General features: G+C 40.4%; 2 protein-coding genes across 2 annotated transcripts in view; both read left to right on the forward strand.

Annotated features, from left to right (window-relative positions):
• Positions 1-18,379, forward strand: part of LOC147302723 (protein NLRC3-like) — a 100,899-nt gene that overhangs the window by 71,765 nt on the left and 10,755 nt on the right. The gene's annotated exons all lie outside the window — the stretch shown is intronic.
• On the forward strand, positions 12,934-17,959 carry LOC147302727 (NLR family CARD domain-containing protein 3-like). Its single transcript, XM_086282107.1, has 3 exons — positions 12,934-13,207; positions 15,932-17,702; positions 17,782-17,959. Exons 1-3 carry the CDS (start codon positions 12,934-12,936, stop codon positions 17,957-17,959), a joined length of 2,223 nt encoding a protein of 740 aa, XP_086138233.1.

Genomic DNA, 18,379 nt, shown 5'->3' on the forward strand with positions numbered 1-18,379 from the left:
TTGTCCTTGTCGTCCTCTTCATCCTACTTCTTCACCTCCACGTCCTCTTCCTCGGCCTCCTCTACTTCTCACTCTTTCTGCTCCCTCCATTGTACTCCGCACACACAGCTTACCTGTATTATAGTGCTTAGGCTGATTGCAAAGTGAACTAATTATCTAAGAAAGTCTTCACATGTGAAAGTGTGCCAGACAGTTGGCAAATTAGTGTTAATGATAGCCATACATGTGTGTACTTTTGCTAGGAGTGTGTTGGAAATTTAGAAATTGAGTGTTGTGCAGTGAATTCTGCCTACAGTTTTGCAAAGTGTGTGTTACGAAATTGCAAACTGAGTGCAAAGCAGTTTTTGTGCTTTTAATTTTGCAAACTCAGTGAGTGGTATTGCTATATGTCTGCATAGTTTTAGGAATTGTGCTACAGGAATCACAGTTAGGGTTTAAGCATTCAGAAAAAACTGTAACAGTCCCAAGTATGTGACTTCTTGTCTAACAGAGATATTACAGATAGTATTTGCAGGGCAGTCTTTAATTGCTAGTAACTCACACTTTTTTAGATTTAGGCATAAACCAGAGGCCTCAGAGAAATCACTAATTTAGTAAGAGCTGGAGGGATTTGGTTTGCATTCTTCAAGAAGAGTGTGGTGTCATCGGCTAACTGGCTGATGACGAGCTCCTTATCAGCTATGGTGATTCCTTGTACAACACTGTTTGAAATATTAGTTGCAACAATTTGTGTACAAAGTAAAAATAAATATGGTGAAATAGGACATCCTTGGCGAATACCACGTTTCAGGTCAAATCTCGGGGTGGAGCCGTTAATCATTTTAATAGAACTATTGCCATTTGTGTATAAGGTTTTGACAGCTTTACAGAAAAACTTGCCAAAGCCAAATTTTTCCAAAGAGTGGAAAATAAATTGATGTTCAATTGTATCAAAAGCCTTATAAAAATCCAGGAAGAGAATGAAGCTATTGTCAGATACCAAATCAGAGTAATCAAGTAAATCCAAAACCAGTCTAATGTTATTAGAAATGTGTCTGTTTCTCATAAAGCCCGATTGTGTCTCATCAATAATTGTTTCCAAGACCTCTTTAATTCTGTTAGCAAGTATTAAAGCCATAACCTTATAGTCATTATTGAGCAGGGAGATGGGTCTCCAATTATCAATAAAGAGTAAGTCTTTGTTTGGTTTTGGAATAAGTGTTATGAGACCTTGAGTTAGAGAAGGAGGGAGGATGTTATTCTCTATACTTTCTGTAAAAACCTGCAGTAAAAATGGAGCCAGGAGATTAGAAAATGATTTATAAAACTCTGCAGTCAAACCATCTGTGCCGGGAGATTTATTGGCCTTAAGTGCAGAAATGGAATTACAAACTTCCTCCACAGTCAGAGGGCTGTCACAATAACTTCTATCTTCCACAACAATAGATTTTAGGTTTTTAATATTATTGAAAAATCCTGTTGAGACAGCCTCATTATATTTTGAGTTGTATAGTTTAGTATAGAATTCGGCACAGAAATGTGAAATTTCTCCAGGATTGTCAGAGACAATGCCATTAATATTTAGTTGATGAATAGAGTTTGTTTTTGATCTGTATTTTTCAAGTCTGAAAAAGTAAGCAGAATTTTGTTCACCCTCCTCCAGCCACCTCTTCCTGGATCTTATGAAAGCACCCTCAGCCTTGAGTCGTTATAAACCGTCCAATTTATTTTGAAGTTCTAGTAAACTTAATTTATCTTCCTCTGAGATTTCTTCTGGGGACTTCTGGTAATAAGAGGCAATTCTGCTTATTACTTCTTGTTCTTCAGCTTTCCTTAATTTAGCAATTTGACTCCCATATCTTCTCAAGAATTTGCATGCTTCAAATTTAAAAAGTTCCCAATTGGTACAAAAGGACTTCTCTCTGTTAGCTTTGTTCCAATAATAAACAATTAATTTATTAATCTGCATGTTAACCATTTTATCTTTTAGTAAAGAATTATTTAACTTCCAATAAGAGAATTTATGAGGTATATTATCCAGTGTAAACATTCGGACGTTAATGTAAATTGCTCTATGATCAGTGAGGGGAGTGGCAAGTATATTAACAGTAATATTATCTTTATCAATACAGTCAGAAACAAGCCAAAAGTCAATACGTGATTGCCTGGATCCTGTCTTATTGCTCCAAGTAAAGAGTCTATCATCTGGAAATTTTTCTCTCCAAATATCCACAAGATTAAATTTTCCCATGAAATTTTTTAAGTTTGCACTGTATGAAGACTGCTGCCCTGGAGGCCACCTATCAACCGTATTGTCTAAAGCAATGTTAAAGTCTCCACCAATTAAGAGGACTGAATTTGGGTATTTGGAGAGCCAGCAATTAATTCTTTCTTCTAAGGAGTCAAGTAATTTATCATTTTCAGTTTTATTATTGTAACCATATATATTTACTGCACTGAAAGTACTGTTATTGTGTCTGATTAGTGAGCAGAGGTAGTGTCCTAAGGTGTCACAGTCAGAGTGTAACACATCTCCAGAAAAATAATTTTTAAGCGTGACAACTCCAGCAGAACGCTCAGAGCCATGGGACAACCAGACTTCATTACCCCATTGTGATTTCCAAAAATTTGTATCAGCAGGTGTGGAATGACTCTCTTGGAAAAAGCAAAAATCTGTTTTAAATTGTTTGGCAAATAAAAACAAAGCTTTGCGTTTACATGTTTGTCTTAAACCCCTGGTATTAAGAGAAACAAATGAAAAAGACAAAGTTATTAGAAAAAAGAAAGAGAAAAAGTAAGTTCTAAACTTCTACAACTAAGAATAGATCTATAGGATAAGGGGACCGGGTGCTGCACAATTTAGGTAGTAGAACAGTAAAAACCCTGAGTGACTAAGCTTATAAAAATACAGTATTTAACTATCTGCTATGGTTTAAATATAGCATTTTATAGATAAACACACTCTTCAACACAAAATAAAACTTTAACCTGAGGGTGAAAATATCAAGTTCACCATGTAAACAAGCTTACAGAAATGTCATTTCGGAGACTGAATAAGCGTCTCTATGACGGAGGGAAAACTTCTGATCCACTGATGAATCCTCGGCCTCCCACGAAATAAGCCGGCTTACCCTCCTTACGGGCTTTGTCTATCATCGGCCACAGTTTGTCACGACGTTCTCTGTCCTCCCTGGACAGATCTTCAGCGAACCTCAAATGATTGTCCTGCAGGTAGGAGGATGTTTTGGCTGCTTTCCATACAGCATCTCTGTAGATTCGGGAGGTGAACTGCACGATGATGCCTCTAGGTCTGGTGCTACCTTGTCGCTTGGCTCCGAGTCGGTGTACGGTGTCGATGACGTCAGGCAGCCTATGATTTTGTTCTGGCAGAACAGACTGGCATATCACAGTCACCTTTCCCCTTGCGTCTTCTTTCTCAGCCTCCCTGACTCCATGTAGTCTGAGATTCCACCTCCTGGAATATCTTTCCAACTCAGAGATTCTCTGTTGGCAGTTGTCCACTCGACCTTCCTCTTTAGTTACTTTTTTTTCCAAGTCGCAAACTTTCCCCTTCATATCTTTCATTTCCGCGCACACAAAATCAATCGTCTTTTTGAGACCCTCAATCTGGAGCGTATTCTCTTTCACCATGTTCGAGTTCTCTCTCACCATGCTCTCAATGTTATCAGACCTGGTGTTTATTAGTGCCGACAGACGAGAAATTATCTCATTTACATCAACTGGGTCAGAGTTGCTGCGTTCGTACATCACCTTCTTCGGAGCTGGCGATTTGAGAGGTGTAACAGGGAGAGGTGGGAACTCATCCACTTCTTCTTCGGCTAACGTGAGTGCCACCGTAGTAGCTGCGTAGTTATGGAAGCTATCCATTAGCACGTTGCTGGGCGTAGCACTCTCCTCGTTAGCATTCTCAGGCGCTATCTTAGACTTGGAACTTTCCAGTCCCCTTTTCGCTCCTTTCTGATTCGGCATTCTGCTGCTTCTTGCCCTATGATTGCTGCATCTTCTCTTATTTAGTGAATTGTTAGTGTTAGCAGCATAAAGTTGAGGTTTTACCATTGTTCACGAACTTTCTGTGCAGAACTCGGTAGAGAGCGTCTACTCACTCCGCCATTTGGCACACCCCCGATCGGGTAGTGACAGTGTCCAAATTCATCGGCTGCATCCTCCCGAGGACCCGGCCTTCGCGGCGTACGTGGGCTGGGTCCTCAGAAGGTCGGGTATGCCGGAAGTAAACAGCTGGGGAAATTGGACGGTCTAGCCTTCTGATTAGCGTCACCGCTGTCTCGGTGGAGTTTAATAAACTCGGCTGTCTGTTCCTTGCTATCTGCAATATAACAGGACACTGGAGTAAATTCTCGACCGTCTCATACTTCTGTTTAATCAGTTTTCTGTTTGATGTTTATTCAGCTGTGTAAAAACCAAGGAGGAACCCACCCGGGGGATTAATAAAGTTTTATTTTATCTAATCTAATCTAATAACTTTAATCTCAGCCAAACCGATTTACTCACGAACAAACAAAACACTGAAAAAAGCCAAACAATAACATTTTTAGGTTGTCTAAGTAAGTTATGCAGGCCCGTGCAGAGGGGGGGGGGGCTGGAGGGGCTTGAGCACCCGCCCCTTTCCTGATGGGTGCCCAAAGTGCCCTTTTGTTGAGGCAACTTTTAAAAAACATTTTTTTTTTATTTTATTTATTTTTATGTGTGTGTGCGTGCGGAGTCCTGTCTGTGCCCTTCAACAATAATATTTAACTATTAATCACAGTTTTGCTAAATAAAAGGATCTGGCTTGCATCAGTCACATGATCACATTTAACCAATGATCGCCCTTGATGGCAGAACGCGCTGGTTACGAGCCGGGAACGAGCTCACAAAGAGCACGCGCATTTTTAGCGGTCCGGAGCTGTAAGAGAAACACAAGTTAACTCAGAGACACAGACTGATGCGACAAACCCAGTAAGTAGCTGTACAGCGCACACTGTAGTGTGTAGCACACAGGAGTATTGGCTTATTACGTACACGTTGGTAAGTTGTCTTGTGGCAATTTGACGAACTGAAACAAACGAGCGTGCTGTGTGTGCAACAGCGTGACAAACATTACCTGTCCTTTTATTAACTGCACAAGTAGTGCTGGTCATAGCTGCTGGCTACCTGTGTAAGGCTGTCATAGGTCTGTAGCTCTGTCACCGTTTTAGTGAACATATTTAGTTTTAAAGTAAGTTACAGAGCATTTCCTGCCTTTCTGGGGGGATTATATTTCACTAAAAACGATTTAATATACATGTCCACATAATTATGCATTATTATAATATTTTAAAAAACACACGCTGTATTTTAAAGAACATACTTTAAGAAGCAGATTATATTAGATTTATATTTTAAATAAGACAAAATTTGGATTTTACAGCAGTAAAATGATTGTATCTCTACAGTTTAAAAATGTAATAAGCTTTGCCCCTGCACAGAGTGGATAGTGAAACAAATGGAATCATCATAAATACATTATTTCATATTTATTACTTCCCCCTCCTCATTGCTTTATTATTGTAGCTCTAGTAATAAATAATAATGTAAGGATTCTGGATCAGCACCATTATGCCCATAGTATATACAGTATTCTGAAGAAGGTCTAAAATGTCACTGTGTGTGCATGTGTGTGCTTGTTTTATGTATATGGATTTTTTTAAATTATTACTCATGATATAACATTGTCCAGACATGGCTGGTAAGGACATGAGGAGGAAACAGTAGGAGCTGTGTGAGGCTACTAAAGGCAGTGCTATAACATTTTTCTGTCATCATTTTATTATAGATTAAGTGCAAGAGTTGTTAGGTGTGGATAATTAGATTATAGTTTATTGCAATAGCAAGTTGTGCCTTGTTCTCAGATAGACAGCAAGTGGAGAGTGATATATGAAATGATGGGATGGAAGGAAGAAGAGAAGCAAAGAGTGATTCACAGGCAGAGCCGAGTTTATGTCACAGTTTTTCGTTGCCTTATGGTTCCAAGCGCTGTCACCAATCTTTGCATTTTGTTATTATCTCATGACACTTGTTTAATCAGCTACCATCTCTCCTGTGGACTTTTTAATGTCTACAGTCTCAGATCAACACAGCCCTGCCCTTTCCATATTAGATTGTTGATGAATGTGTGTTGTTGTTATTCAGCCTGGTTCAATGTGCCCCTTTTTAACTTTGAGCACCCGCCCCTTTAAACGTCTCTGCACGGCCCTGGACTTATATATCACGTTTAACCTGAGTAGCGAAAGTCCGCGGTGATCTGAAAATGATGTGCCGGGAGTTGTGCCGTTCTCGGCGGCTTCAGTGACCCTCGAGCTCCCGGCTGGCTATAGTGCTGGTGGGTAGCAGACGTCTCCGAAAACGTCGAAGCACTTTTGCAAATATGCGGTATCTTGATAAACCGAGCAGATATTTGATGTTTACACAGCTACTTTCTCGCCTGAAAATATGTTAAAAGTTTATTTTGTGACCCAGAAAGATTAGTATGAGTAATTTTAAAACTTAGTAGCGGCCGCCAAATTGAGAAACTGGATTTGGTGGTCATGAAAATGGCATTAAACAAGTCCCCAGGGACAGATGGACTCACTACTAATTTTTTATCAATTCTTCTGGAAGGACCTAAGAACTTTATTGTTTGATGCATTAAAGGAATCGATAGAGAAAAAAAGAACTGATGCCGAGCATGAAACAAGCGCTGATAACCCTGATCCCTAAATCGGGTAAGGATAAAAGAATTTTAGACAATTTAAGACCCATCACCTTACTAAACACTGACTATAAGATCCTGTCTGGAGCTGTAGCTGAGAGGCTAAAGAAAGGCATCTCAAACATTATCAGTGAAACGCAATCAGGTTTTTTGAAAGGAAGACTAATTCATAACAATATTCGGCTGGTTTTGGACCTCCTTGAGTGCAGTGAAATAATCCAAGATGTCACGGTCCTGAGTCTGTGGACTCAGTGTTTTTCTGTTTGTATTAGTTATCTTTGATTTCATGATGTGTTTTGATTCTCTTGGGTTTGATTTTTGTCGCTAGTATTCCTAACTCCCTAGGTCCTTGGCATTTCTTGTGTTCTCCTTCTTAGGTCGTGGTTCTGTGTTACTTCTGTTAGTATACAGTCATCTCTGTCAGTGTGTCTCTTGTTCTGTCACTGTATCCCCTAGTTTAGTCCACGTCTGTTCAGTTTCCTGTTTTACTTTGAAAGTCTGTGTACTATGTCAATGTGTTGAGTTTTGCCGCCCCTTGTCTTGTCATGTCTGATGAGTCCCAGCTGTGTTCTCCTCCTGTTTCACATTCCCTAATCACCTCAGTATGTATTTAAGCCCTGTGTTTTTCTCTGCCAGTTGTTGCGTCCTCCACGTTTGTTGTGTGTGTATTCATTGTCGTCTACCTTCATCATCTCCAGTCTAGTTAGTTTAAGTTGTTGTTTATGTATCGCCAAGGGTGACTCACCAGCAAATAAAGCTGTCGTTTAAGTTAATGTTTTGTCTCCGAGTCCTGCACGTGGGTCCAGCCACTGACAGCCACACAACTCATCGTGACACAAGAGAGAGGATACATCCTGTTCTTGGATTTTTACAAAGCATTTGACTCAGTTGAACATACGTTCATATTAAAAACTCTGCAGTCTTTTGGTTTTGGAGAGGAATTTATCAATGTTATAGAGATGCTATATAATGACATTAACAGCTCTGTTTTGCACATATTCAACTCTGTATATTTTATATATTTTATTATTATTTTTTTTACTATTTAATTTGTAAAAATGTGTATACACACACACACACACACACACACACACACACACACACACACACACACACACACACACACGTAGGAAAATATTTAGTATACACATCCAGAAATGCATACACTATTATATATTGTACATATATTTATTAGTTTCAGATTAGCCATTCTTGTATTTTGCTCGTTTGTGTTGTTGTGTTTGCACATCTCTGTTGCTTGTGGGGCTCGCCCACAAGAATTTCACTCGCATGTGCTGTGCCAGTGTGCCTGCACATGTGATGTGACAATAAAAGTGATTTGATTTGATTTGATTTGATTTGATTTGCTAGAACATGGTACATGTTCAAGGTTTGAGGTTAATAGAGGGATAAGGCAGGGATGTAGCAGCTCACCACTTCTGTTCATCATGGTTGCTGAGCTGTTGTCTATTTTGATTAAAAACAGTCACATTGAGGGGTTAACTGTGATGGGTGAACAGATAATAATCAGTCAGCTCGCAGATGATACCACCCTGTTTTTAAAAAATGAGGACCAGATTCCTTTAGCCTTGCAGGTGATCAACCACTTCTCCAAAGCTTCTGGCCTGCAGCTGAATATTAATGAATAAGAAATTCTAGCTCTGCATGAGTGTCCCCTGCAAGCAATAGATAATATACAGATAAAAAAAGAGGTGAAGTATCTGGGCATTGTAATTTGCAAGGATAAGACATCAACAGAAAATAAGAATATCTGTGCCAATATAGAAAAGTGTAAGTCTATATTAAACAGGTGGCTGCAAAGGGACATAACTCTGTTTGGGAGAATCTTGCTAACCAAAATGGACAGTCTGTCCAGACTAATCTATCCAGCCTTTTCTCTGCCCATATCTCCAAAACTAATTAAATCTATAAATAATCTTAATTTTAGGTTCATATGGAGGAACAAATGTCATTATATAAAGAAAAATGATATGATTAAGAATTATGAAGAGGGTGGGGCTAATGCCATTGACTTTGATGTTATGAATGGTGTACTAAAACTGAAATGGTTAAGATCTTTCATTAGGAACAAAAATTCCTTTTGGAACATTATTCCCAGTGTGATTTTTGGCAAAATGGGTGGAATAGACTTTTTGTTACGTTGTGACTTTGATTGCAGTTCGTTACCTGTTAAACTCTCAGCTTTCCATCAGCAGGTCCTTCTCTACTGGAAATTAATCTATGTAATGTAAGATGTACTGTTAAGAGATATAAATCCCTAGTGAAAGCCATTCCAGTCCCTTTGAGATCAAGGATAAAAGAAGATATTGTGCACTCTAAAATTTCTCCTGGACTCAGGCAGCTCTGCATAGCTGGAGTTGAATTTGGTGACAGCAGGTTTACAAACAAAGTGATCAGGAATATTTTGATCAACGACATTTGCCCTAATCCGGTTAAAAGAAATTATATCCTTAAAGAATTTGAGACCATGGAGGTTAAGGCGATAAGAAAAAAGTATATTTCACTTCCTCTTTCCCCTAAAGTAAAAGAGGTTCACTTTAAAATCATTAATGAGGTTTATCCAACCAATGAATTCTTAAGACGGAAATTTAACTTAGATGTGAACGCCTGCACATTTTGTGAAAATGATATTGAAAGTCTGGATCACTTGTTTTTCAACTGTGAATCAGTGCACTCCTTCTGGACTGACATGTGGAGCTGGCTACAGTCCAGGAGAATTCAGTTACCACATTTGACGGTGACAGTAATAAAATTTGGAATACTTGCTGAGAATGCAGATTTTGACCTGTTGATTAGGACGATTTTGTTAATGGGAAAATTTTTTCTTCACAAATGCAGATACTTTAAAGCTAAACCATTTATAAACAGAAGGCTGAATGACTTTAGACTCTGGGCTAAATCGCTGAAACTTGTGAATAACAAGAAAGCTCATAAACTTGTTGTTTTATTTAACGAGTTTAGTCTATGTTAAAAAAAAGAAACCTCCCTATTTTATAATCATGACTGCCATTTTTTGCTCATGGTATTTTTTGCCTTTGGTTCAAATCCTTCAAAATACATACAAAATCAGTATCGATACTGACGTAAATTAATAGAAATAGAGATGGACCGATACGTAATATCGCATTGGTCCATCTCTATTTCCCTTTCTGGATTAAGTAAGGTTGTAAAAGCAGCTCGATGTACAACCTGTTCTTTGGATCCTCTACCAGCCTGGGCTATAAAGGAACTGTGGTCAGCATTAGGACCCTACAACCTGTTTCTTTTAAATACTTCATTGAGTCTTTCCTGAATGTTTTAAATCAGCTGTGGTAGTACCAATCTTGAAAAAGCCTGGACTGGATGTTGACATGGTCGCAAATAGGGCAGGGTATCGTCACTGAATTCTAGAATCGATTTGATTCCGATTCACAAGGTCCTGAATCAATTCGGATCGAATTGATTCAGGACCTTGTGAATTCGATTTGAATCTGGGAAATTTTGCCTCAGATAGTCAGAAATATTATAATTCAGATCAGTACATTTACATATTTTTGTATCTATAAAAAGGAAGCTGACACTCGCAAGACTTTATCAAAGGTGTGAGCATCACAGCAGAGGCCTTTGTGTCAAAGTAGCTGAAGATAAAACAGAAAAACATGAAGGTGGTTTTATAAAAATATTCTACAGTAGATCAAAAACGAAAGAAAACCATTAATCGACATATGAACATTACCTCTGAAGTTACAGCGGTTTTATGACAGACACAGCGTTTTGCAATTTGCATAATTTTAAAAAGTTTAAATTTGTTCAGAAGCCTGTTGAACGGCAGAAATTAGGTTTTCTTTTTGGAAGTAAGTAAAAGGAAAAAAACAGCGGCCGACAGCGCTGTAAACAACGGTAGACTTGTGCGTAACAAGCAAGCGAATAATGCAGAAAACAGATTTTTAGACAGGAAACTGTGTGTGAGAGAGAGAGAGAGAGAGAGAGCTGTGCATGACGTGTGATTTTATCCTGGTGGAAGCAAAACAGCAAAAGTCAGAGTGAGTTCATGACGATGTTTATGTGAAGCGTAGTTTGGATCTTCTTTTGCTGCTGGTTCAGTCAATATTGTTTGGAGAGAGATAAAACTAACAGCTTTAGAATCAGCGTAAAAAGGACGTAAACACAAAGCTCGGAGCCGCCGAAACATCAGAATCAGCGAGCTGTCGGCTTTCAGCCCCGACCGTGTCCGTGCCATCGGGTGAGAAAGGCGACATCTCACTGATTCTGATGTGTCGGCGGCTCTGAGCTTTGTGTTTACGTCTTTGTGCAGAATCCGTGTTCCTGCTCTCATTTACTGTTTCAGCTGTTTGGTGGTTAAAGTTTTGTGAGGTTTAACCTGAGATTCTGGCGTTGGTGCAAAATGCAGCTGCTCGCATTTTAACAAGAACTGGGAAATTTGAGCACATTACCCCTGTTCTGAGATCTCTTCACTGGCTACCTTGTCAGGTTCGAGCAGATTTTAAGGTCCTGCTGCTCACCTACAAGGCTTTAAACGGATTGGCACCTTCATACCTCTCCGACCTTTTACACCTTTATGTTCCATCTCGTGCTCTCCGATCTCAGGACTCTGGTCTTCTAAAAGTTCTTAGAGCCAGAAAAAAGACAATTGGAGAGCTTTTTCTTTTCATGCCCCGTTTCTGTGGAACAACCTCCCACAAGATATTCGGCAGGCTGCTCTGTGGAGGTTTTTAAAACCAAGTTGAAGACACATTTGTTCACCCGATCCTACATGTCTTAATTCTATGGCTTTTAGTTTTTACATTTTTATTGTTTTTAACTTGTATTGTGTCTTTTACCTGTATTGCTATGTATCGCTTTTATTTAATTTATCTCTTTAGTTGTACAGCACTTTGTTTGAAAGCGCTTTATAAATAAAGTTATTATTATTATTATTATTACAAGGTCCACATTTACGGGAACATCTGCCACAGATATGGGAGAATATTTGATTTCTATTGTAGACAGAAGCCACGGGTGTGTTCAGTCAAACGTTTAGAATAAACTTTGGTCTATAAATGTGTTTCATGATTTATTTTTAACTCCAACTGCTTATTTGTACTATGCTTTCATTTCAGAGCGCAATGAGAAATAAAAAGGATATTTTCAATAAAACTGTCACGATCCTGGGTCTGTGACTCAGTGTTTTCTGTTTTGTATTGTTAATCTTTGATTTCATGATGTATCTTTGTTTATTCTTACGTTTTGGTTCTGTGTTTTGTTGTACCTCTAAGTTCAGTCTTTGTATTTCCTGCTTTGTTGTGAAGGTCCGTGTCTCATGTCAGTGTGTTTAGTTTGCGTTTCCTCTGTCTCGTCTTGTCAATCACTCCCAGCTGTGTCCTCCTTCTGTGTCTCATTCCCTCGTTATCCCTCTGTGTATTTAAACCTTGTGTTTGCCTCTGTTAGTTGCTGGTTTGTCTGCGTATCTGTCAGGGTCCTGGGTCTCCTGAGCTAGTGGTTTCAGTTCTTTGTGATTTTTGTGTTATGTCAGTTTAGTTTGTGAGTTATTCTATGCTTCCTAGGTTTTGATTCCCTGCCCCCCTTGTTTCTCTGTGCGCTCTGTTCTGTGTTTAGTCTTCTCTGTCCATTTGTTCCGCCCTGTGTTGTTGCCTTCTGTGTCTCCCTCTGTGTAACTGTCTATATAGTGATGTGTTGTGGTGCTTTGCTCCCACCCCTTGTGTTCCGTGTTTTCGTCTTCCCTTCGTGTACTTCTTCATATTCGTGTACTATTAGTCTTTAGGTTTTTGCTTAGTTTCCATGCTCACCTTCGCCATTTCTGTTTGTATCACCATGTGATGAATAAACTCACTTGCATTTGAGCTGCCTGCATAAAGGGTCCTTTAATAATTTACACACGGCTCGCAAACCGTGACAAAAACACTGGAAAAATTGGGGTGTTCTAAAACATTTGACGGGTAGTGTATATATTTAGTTTATATATTTTCTTTATTTATAATAGTTTGTTTTATATTGTAGCAAAGTGTTACTTGGATACTTCTCTATGTGCTTCTTCATGTGCAATTTTGTTGCATTCTGAGCCTTAGAAATTTATTGGTGGTAGTGATGAACTGCTGTTAGAATCAAGTTAAAATCTGATAAATCAGACAATTACCTCTCCAGCTGTTGTTACAGTCTTTGTTTATCGGGTCCTTACAGGGTAAAAGATGACGACACCTAAAGAAATCCTTCTGGGGACTTTGGAGGATTTGGGAAGTAATGACTTTGAAAAAATCACATGGCATCTGAAGAATGGGTCTGTAGAAGATTTACCAGCAATCCCAGTGAGTAAACTGGAGAATGCAAAGAGGACGGACATAGTGGATCTGATGTTTGATACCTACGCTATCAAGACTTTTGAAGTCACTAAAAATCTTTTGGGGAGGATAAACAGGAATGATCTGTTGGAGAATTTAAATAAAACCATCCCAGAACCCACAGGTAAGTCAGGAAATGACTAAACAAAAAACACAAACAATAAAAACATTAGTTAACATTACACAGGTGCCATTAAAATCCATATAAATGGTAAAATGGTAAATGGCCTGCATTTGTATAGCGCTTTTCTAGTCCATGGGACCCCAAAGCGCTTTACACTACATTCAGTCATTCACACACTGGCGATAGCAAGCTACATTGTAGCCACAGCTGCCCTGGGGCGCACTGACAGAGGCAGTCACACAGGCGCCACCGGGCCCTCTGACCACCACCAGTAGGCAAACACAGGGTTAGTATCTTGCCCAAGGATATTTGGCATGCAGCCAGGATGCAGCCTGGGATCGAACCACCGACCTTCTGATTAGTGGCTGACCTGCTCTGCCACCTCTGCCACCTGAGCTACAGCCACCCAAATAATAAATCCAAAACACTTGCCAACACTTTCAGGAGTGAGAGACTGCAGAAAGCCTACAGTTTATATGTGTTTTATGTATCTGCACAAATAACCTCCTGTGTACACATGAATATCTGCTCTTTGGGTTGGTTTGATTAAAATGGGACCAGCAGCAGGTTTTCAGCCCATTTTACAGATTTATATTGTCAGATTGGTTTTAGAGCTGTTTTATCAACATAAATGAGGCGACAACAACAGTTTGGGACACGTCACAAATATGATCAAAGTGATAGGGTTTCCGAAAGAGACTCAGGCGCAGGCCAGGGTATTCCTTTAAGCGAAGAACAGTGCGTTTATTTACAGTGAACACATTCACCAAGTGGCTACATACAACGTGCAGGGGAAACGGGTCCGTGTCGCCAGGGTCCGTGGGAAACAGGGATGGGAGAAGGGTGCTCCACACTTTCTGTACAAATGTTCCTCCTCAATCACTCCTCTCAGAATCGGGTTCCAAAAAAACGATACTGATAGCTCAACGATCCAGCGAAGACTAGTGCAGACTCGCCATCTAAGTAGTGCAGTTATCAGCTGGGATCAGCGGCCGGTGCGGTGATGAGCAGGTGTGCAGGCCAGCAGCGGGAGCCCGCAATGAGCGTCGCCGCGGCGAGAGAGAGAGTGAGAGAGAGCAAACAAACCACAAACATATTGCACAATAGAGGATCGACCAGCGGGGCACAGGGACCATGACACAAAGTGCTTTTTCTTAAATCTATTTACTAGTTGAAGGTAAAGTTAAAAAAAATGGCTGCCATTTCTTTCTGCTGTTTGGAGACCCAAACAAAAAAATGCCCACACAGTAAATGCTTTTTATTATGGTTGATAAACAGGACACTAAGGTGATTGGTCAAAGGTTGGAGGAAAGCCACAGTTCTCCTTATTTGACTGAAATCCACCATTTCAGCTTCTGCAGCTTTCTGGGAGAGAGCATATTTCTCCTGTTTTGGCTTCCCTTCACTGGCTTCCTGTTAAGTCCAGAATTGAATTCAAAATCCTGCTCCTCACATACAAGGTCTTAAATAATCAGGCCCCATCTTATCTTAATGACCTTGTAGTACCATATCCCCCTATTAGAGCACTTCGCTCTCGCTCTGCAGGCCTACTTGTTGTTCACAGAGTATTTAAAAGTAGAATGGGAGGGAGAGCCTTCAGTTTTCAGGACCCAAAAAGATAGTTGGGTTTTTTTTTCTGTTGTATTATTGTAGGTTCTTTATCTTACAATATAAAGCACATTGGGGTGACTGTTGTTGTTATTTGGAGGAATTTAAAAAAACAACAACTTGAAATTCTTTCATTTATTCTACATATTTATTCATCACTGGCTCCATATTGTTGTTTATGTAATATGTGAAATGTTGCTAGTATTGATTTGGTGCTGTATAAATAAACACAATTAAATCAAATGTGTCTCTATAAAACCTGCCCTCAGTTATAACCCAAGTGTCAGGGCTCAATGGCTCATGAAAAGGAATGGAGTCAAGCACAGAACCAAAAAACGGAGGCTGAGTGACTTTTAACAGAAATGTATTTTACTAGATTTCTTGACGGAGAAAGCTGAATCACGGCTAAATTCAACAGCAAGCGAGGTATTATGAGAAGTGCAGAGCTGAGGCCAGAACATAAGCTGAGGCAGGTCAAAGGAACAACAGGGGCAGAATCGGGCGAATAGAAACTATCCAGGATCACTGGAACAAAGGAGATAATAATCAGAGTGGTCCACAGTGTAGTGAATGAGTCCAAGATTTAAAAACTAAGAGGTGTTACGTGGCTGCAGGTGGAGATCAGCTGGAGGAGGAGATGAATTAAATCTGGGTACAGAGTGAGATGTGGGTGCACAGGGAAGCAGGCAGCTGAGGATGGCAGTTTGCAAGAGTGAGTTTTCCCAGCAGTGGCAGGCCAGAATCCTGAGGCGTGACTTATGGCGAGAGTTGGAAGATATATCCAGGTGCCGACTAGGGAACAGGAAAAGAGGGTTACGCGAAACAAGCTGAGGAGCACAAGACAAAATGTGAGGCAGAGAACTGACTGTGCTAAGCACACAATCTGGAGAAGGTTCATTGTGAGTGCTGCTCATAAATACTGCCGGAGTAATTGGCAACAGGTGAGGAGCAGGGAGGAGTGAGGAGGGCTCCACCCAGGGGAGGAGAGCTGATGCTGTGGAAAGTTACTCAGACTCACTCGGATCATGACACCAAGAGTCCAGTGAACTGAACACATAACCACAGTAACCAGAATGCAGTTTTCTCATTTGTGTCATTTGCTGTTTATTCATGCAGAGATTCTCACTGAGTGTCAGCTCAAACTCAAGTCAGACCTGAAGCAGAAGTTCCAGTGTGTGCTCGAGGGGATTTCTACAACAGAAAACCCGACCCTCCTGAGTCAGATCTACACAGAGCTCTATATCACAGGGGGAGGGACTGCAGAGGTCAATGATGAACATGAGGTCAGACAGATTGAAACAGCATCCAGGAAACCAGACAGACCAGAAACAACCATCAGACAAGAAGACATCTTTAAACTCCCACCTGGAAGAGATAAACCAATCAGAACAGTGCTGACAATGGGAGTGGCTGGCATTGGGAAAACAGTCCTAACACAGAAGTTCACTCTGGACTGGGCTGAAGACAAAGCCAACCAGGACATCCAGTTCATGTTTCCATTCACTTTCAGAGAGCTGAATCTGCTGAAAGAGGAAAAGTTCAGCTTGGTGGAACTTGTTCATCACTTCTTTACTGAAACCAAAGAAGCAGGAATCTGCAGCTTTGAAGACTTCCAGGTTGTGTTCATCTTTGATGGTCTGGATGAGTGTCGACCTCCTCTGGACTTCCACAAAACTGCAATCCTGACTGACCCTAGAAAGTCCACCTCAGTGGATGTGCTGCTGATAAACCTCATTAGGGGGGAACTGCTTCCCTCTGCTCGCCTCTGGATAACCACACGACCTGCAGCAGCCAGTAAGATCCTTCGTGACATTGTTGACATGGTGACAGAAGTCAGAGGGTTCACTGACCCACAGAAGGAGGAGTACTTCAGGAAGAGATTCAGAGATGAGGAGCAGGCCAGCAGCATCATCTCCCACATCAAGACATCACGAAGCCTCCACATCATGTGCCACATCCCAGTCTTCTGCTGGATCACTGCTACAGTTCTGGAGTTTGTCATGAAGAACAAAGAGAGCAAAGATCTGCCTAAGACTCTCACAGAGCTCTACCTACGCCTTGTGCTATTTCACCTACAAACGAAGGACATCAAGTATGATGGAGGAGCTGAGACAGAGTCGTGCAGGAAGATCATTGAGTCTCTGGGAAAACTGGCCTTTGATCAGCTGCAGAAAGGAAACCTGATCTTCTATAAATCAGACCTGACAGAGTGTGGCATCGATATCAGAGCAGCCTCAGTGTACTCAGGAGTGTTCACACAGATCTTTAAAGCTGATGAGTGTCACATGTTCAACAACGTTGTTTACTGTTTCGTCCATCTGAGCATTCAGGAGTTCTTTGCTGCTCTTCATGTCTATCTGACCTTCATCAACTCTGGAGTCAACCTGCTTAAGAAACAATCTCCTCTCTTTAAAATCTTCCAGAAAACACTTACTGTAAAAGACTTCTACCAGAGTGCTGTGGACAAAGCCTTAGAGAGTCCAAATGGACACCTGGACTTGTTCCTCCGCTTCCTCCTGGGTCTTTCACTGCAGACCAATCAGGATCTCCTATGCATGCTGACACAGACAGGAAGTAGCTCACAGACCAATCAGGAAACAGTTCACTACATCAAGAAGAAGCTCAGTGGGAAACTGTCTGCAGAGAAAAGCATCAACCTGTTCCACTGTCTGAATGAACTGGATGATCGTTCTCTAGTGGAGGAGATCCAACAGTCCCTGAGATCAGGACGTCTCTCCACAGATCAACTGTCTCCTGCTCAGTGGTCGGCTCTGGTCTTCATCTTACTGTCATCAGATCTGGATGAGTTCGACCTGGAGAAATACTCCCGTTCAGAGAAGGCATTTTTGAAGCTGCTGCCAGTGGTCAAAGCATCCAAGAAAGTGCTGTAAGTGAATCTATGAACAAATATGTTTAATAATGCTAGATGAATAAAAGAATATGTCTCCATTGTTATTCTTCCTCAGGCTGAGAGATTGTAAACTCTCAAAAAGAAGCTTTGAAGCGTTGTCTGAAATTCTCAGCTCCCCATCCAATCATCTGAGAGAGCTGGACCTGAGCTCGAACTACCTGCAGGATTCAGAATTGGATTTGCTGTGTGTTGGACTAAAGAGTCCTGACAGTAAACTTGAAACTCTCGGGTAAGGATACAGACGTTTTGACACTTTTTGACTCTTAAATCTGTAAGTTTATCTTGATGCGGACGTTCAAAGTCAGCACAATTTTCCTTTTAAGTTCCTGAGTTTATATTTTTGACTGTCAGGTTGTCTGGACAGATGTTTTTATTTTATTTTATTTTTTTACTTGTCCCTAAAGTCAGAACTAAACCCACATGTAGATGACTTTCTGTTACTGGAGCAGCCTTCCTGAAGACAGCAGTGTGTTTTCATGCTTTTAAAGCCAAACTCACCTTTCAGACCTGGCTTTCATTTATTATCTATTTTTGTTTGTTTATTATATATTTATTTCTACTGTTTAACTACTGCTCACATCTTTTATCCTCCTTTTTAATTGTTCATTTCTTTTTACCCAGTGTTTCTATATTGCACTTTGTATTTGTCTATA

The sequence above is a fragment of the Aulonocara sp. 'chitande type north' Nkhata Bay genome, linkage group LG23, assembly GCF_057382095.1.
Source record: "Aulonocara sp. 'chitande type north' Nkhata Bay isolate Kocher_YH1m ecotype deep benthic linkage group LG23, A_spYH_male_GT1.1, whole genome shotgun sequence".
In the NCBI taxonomy this organism is placed as follows: domain Eukaryota; kingdom Metazoa; phylum Chordata; class Actinopteri; order Cichliformes; family Cichlidae; genus Aulonocara; species Aulonocara sp. 'chitande type north' Nkhata Bay.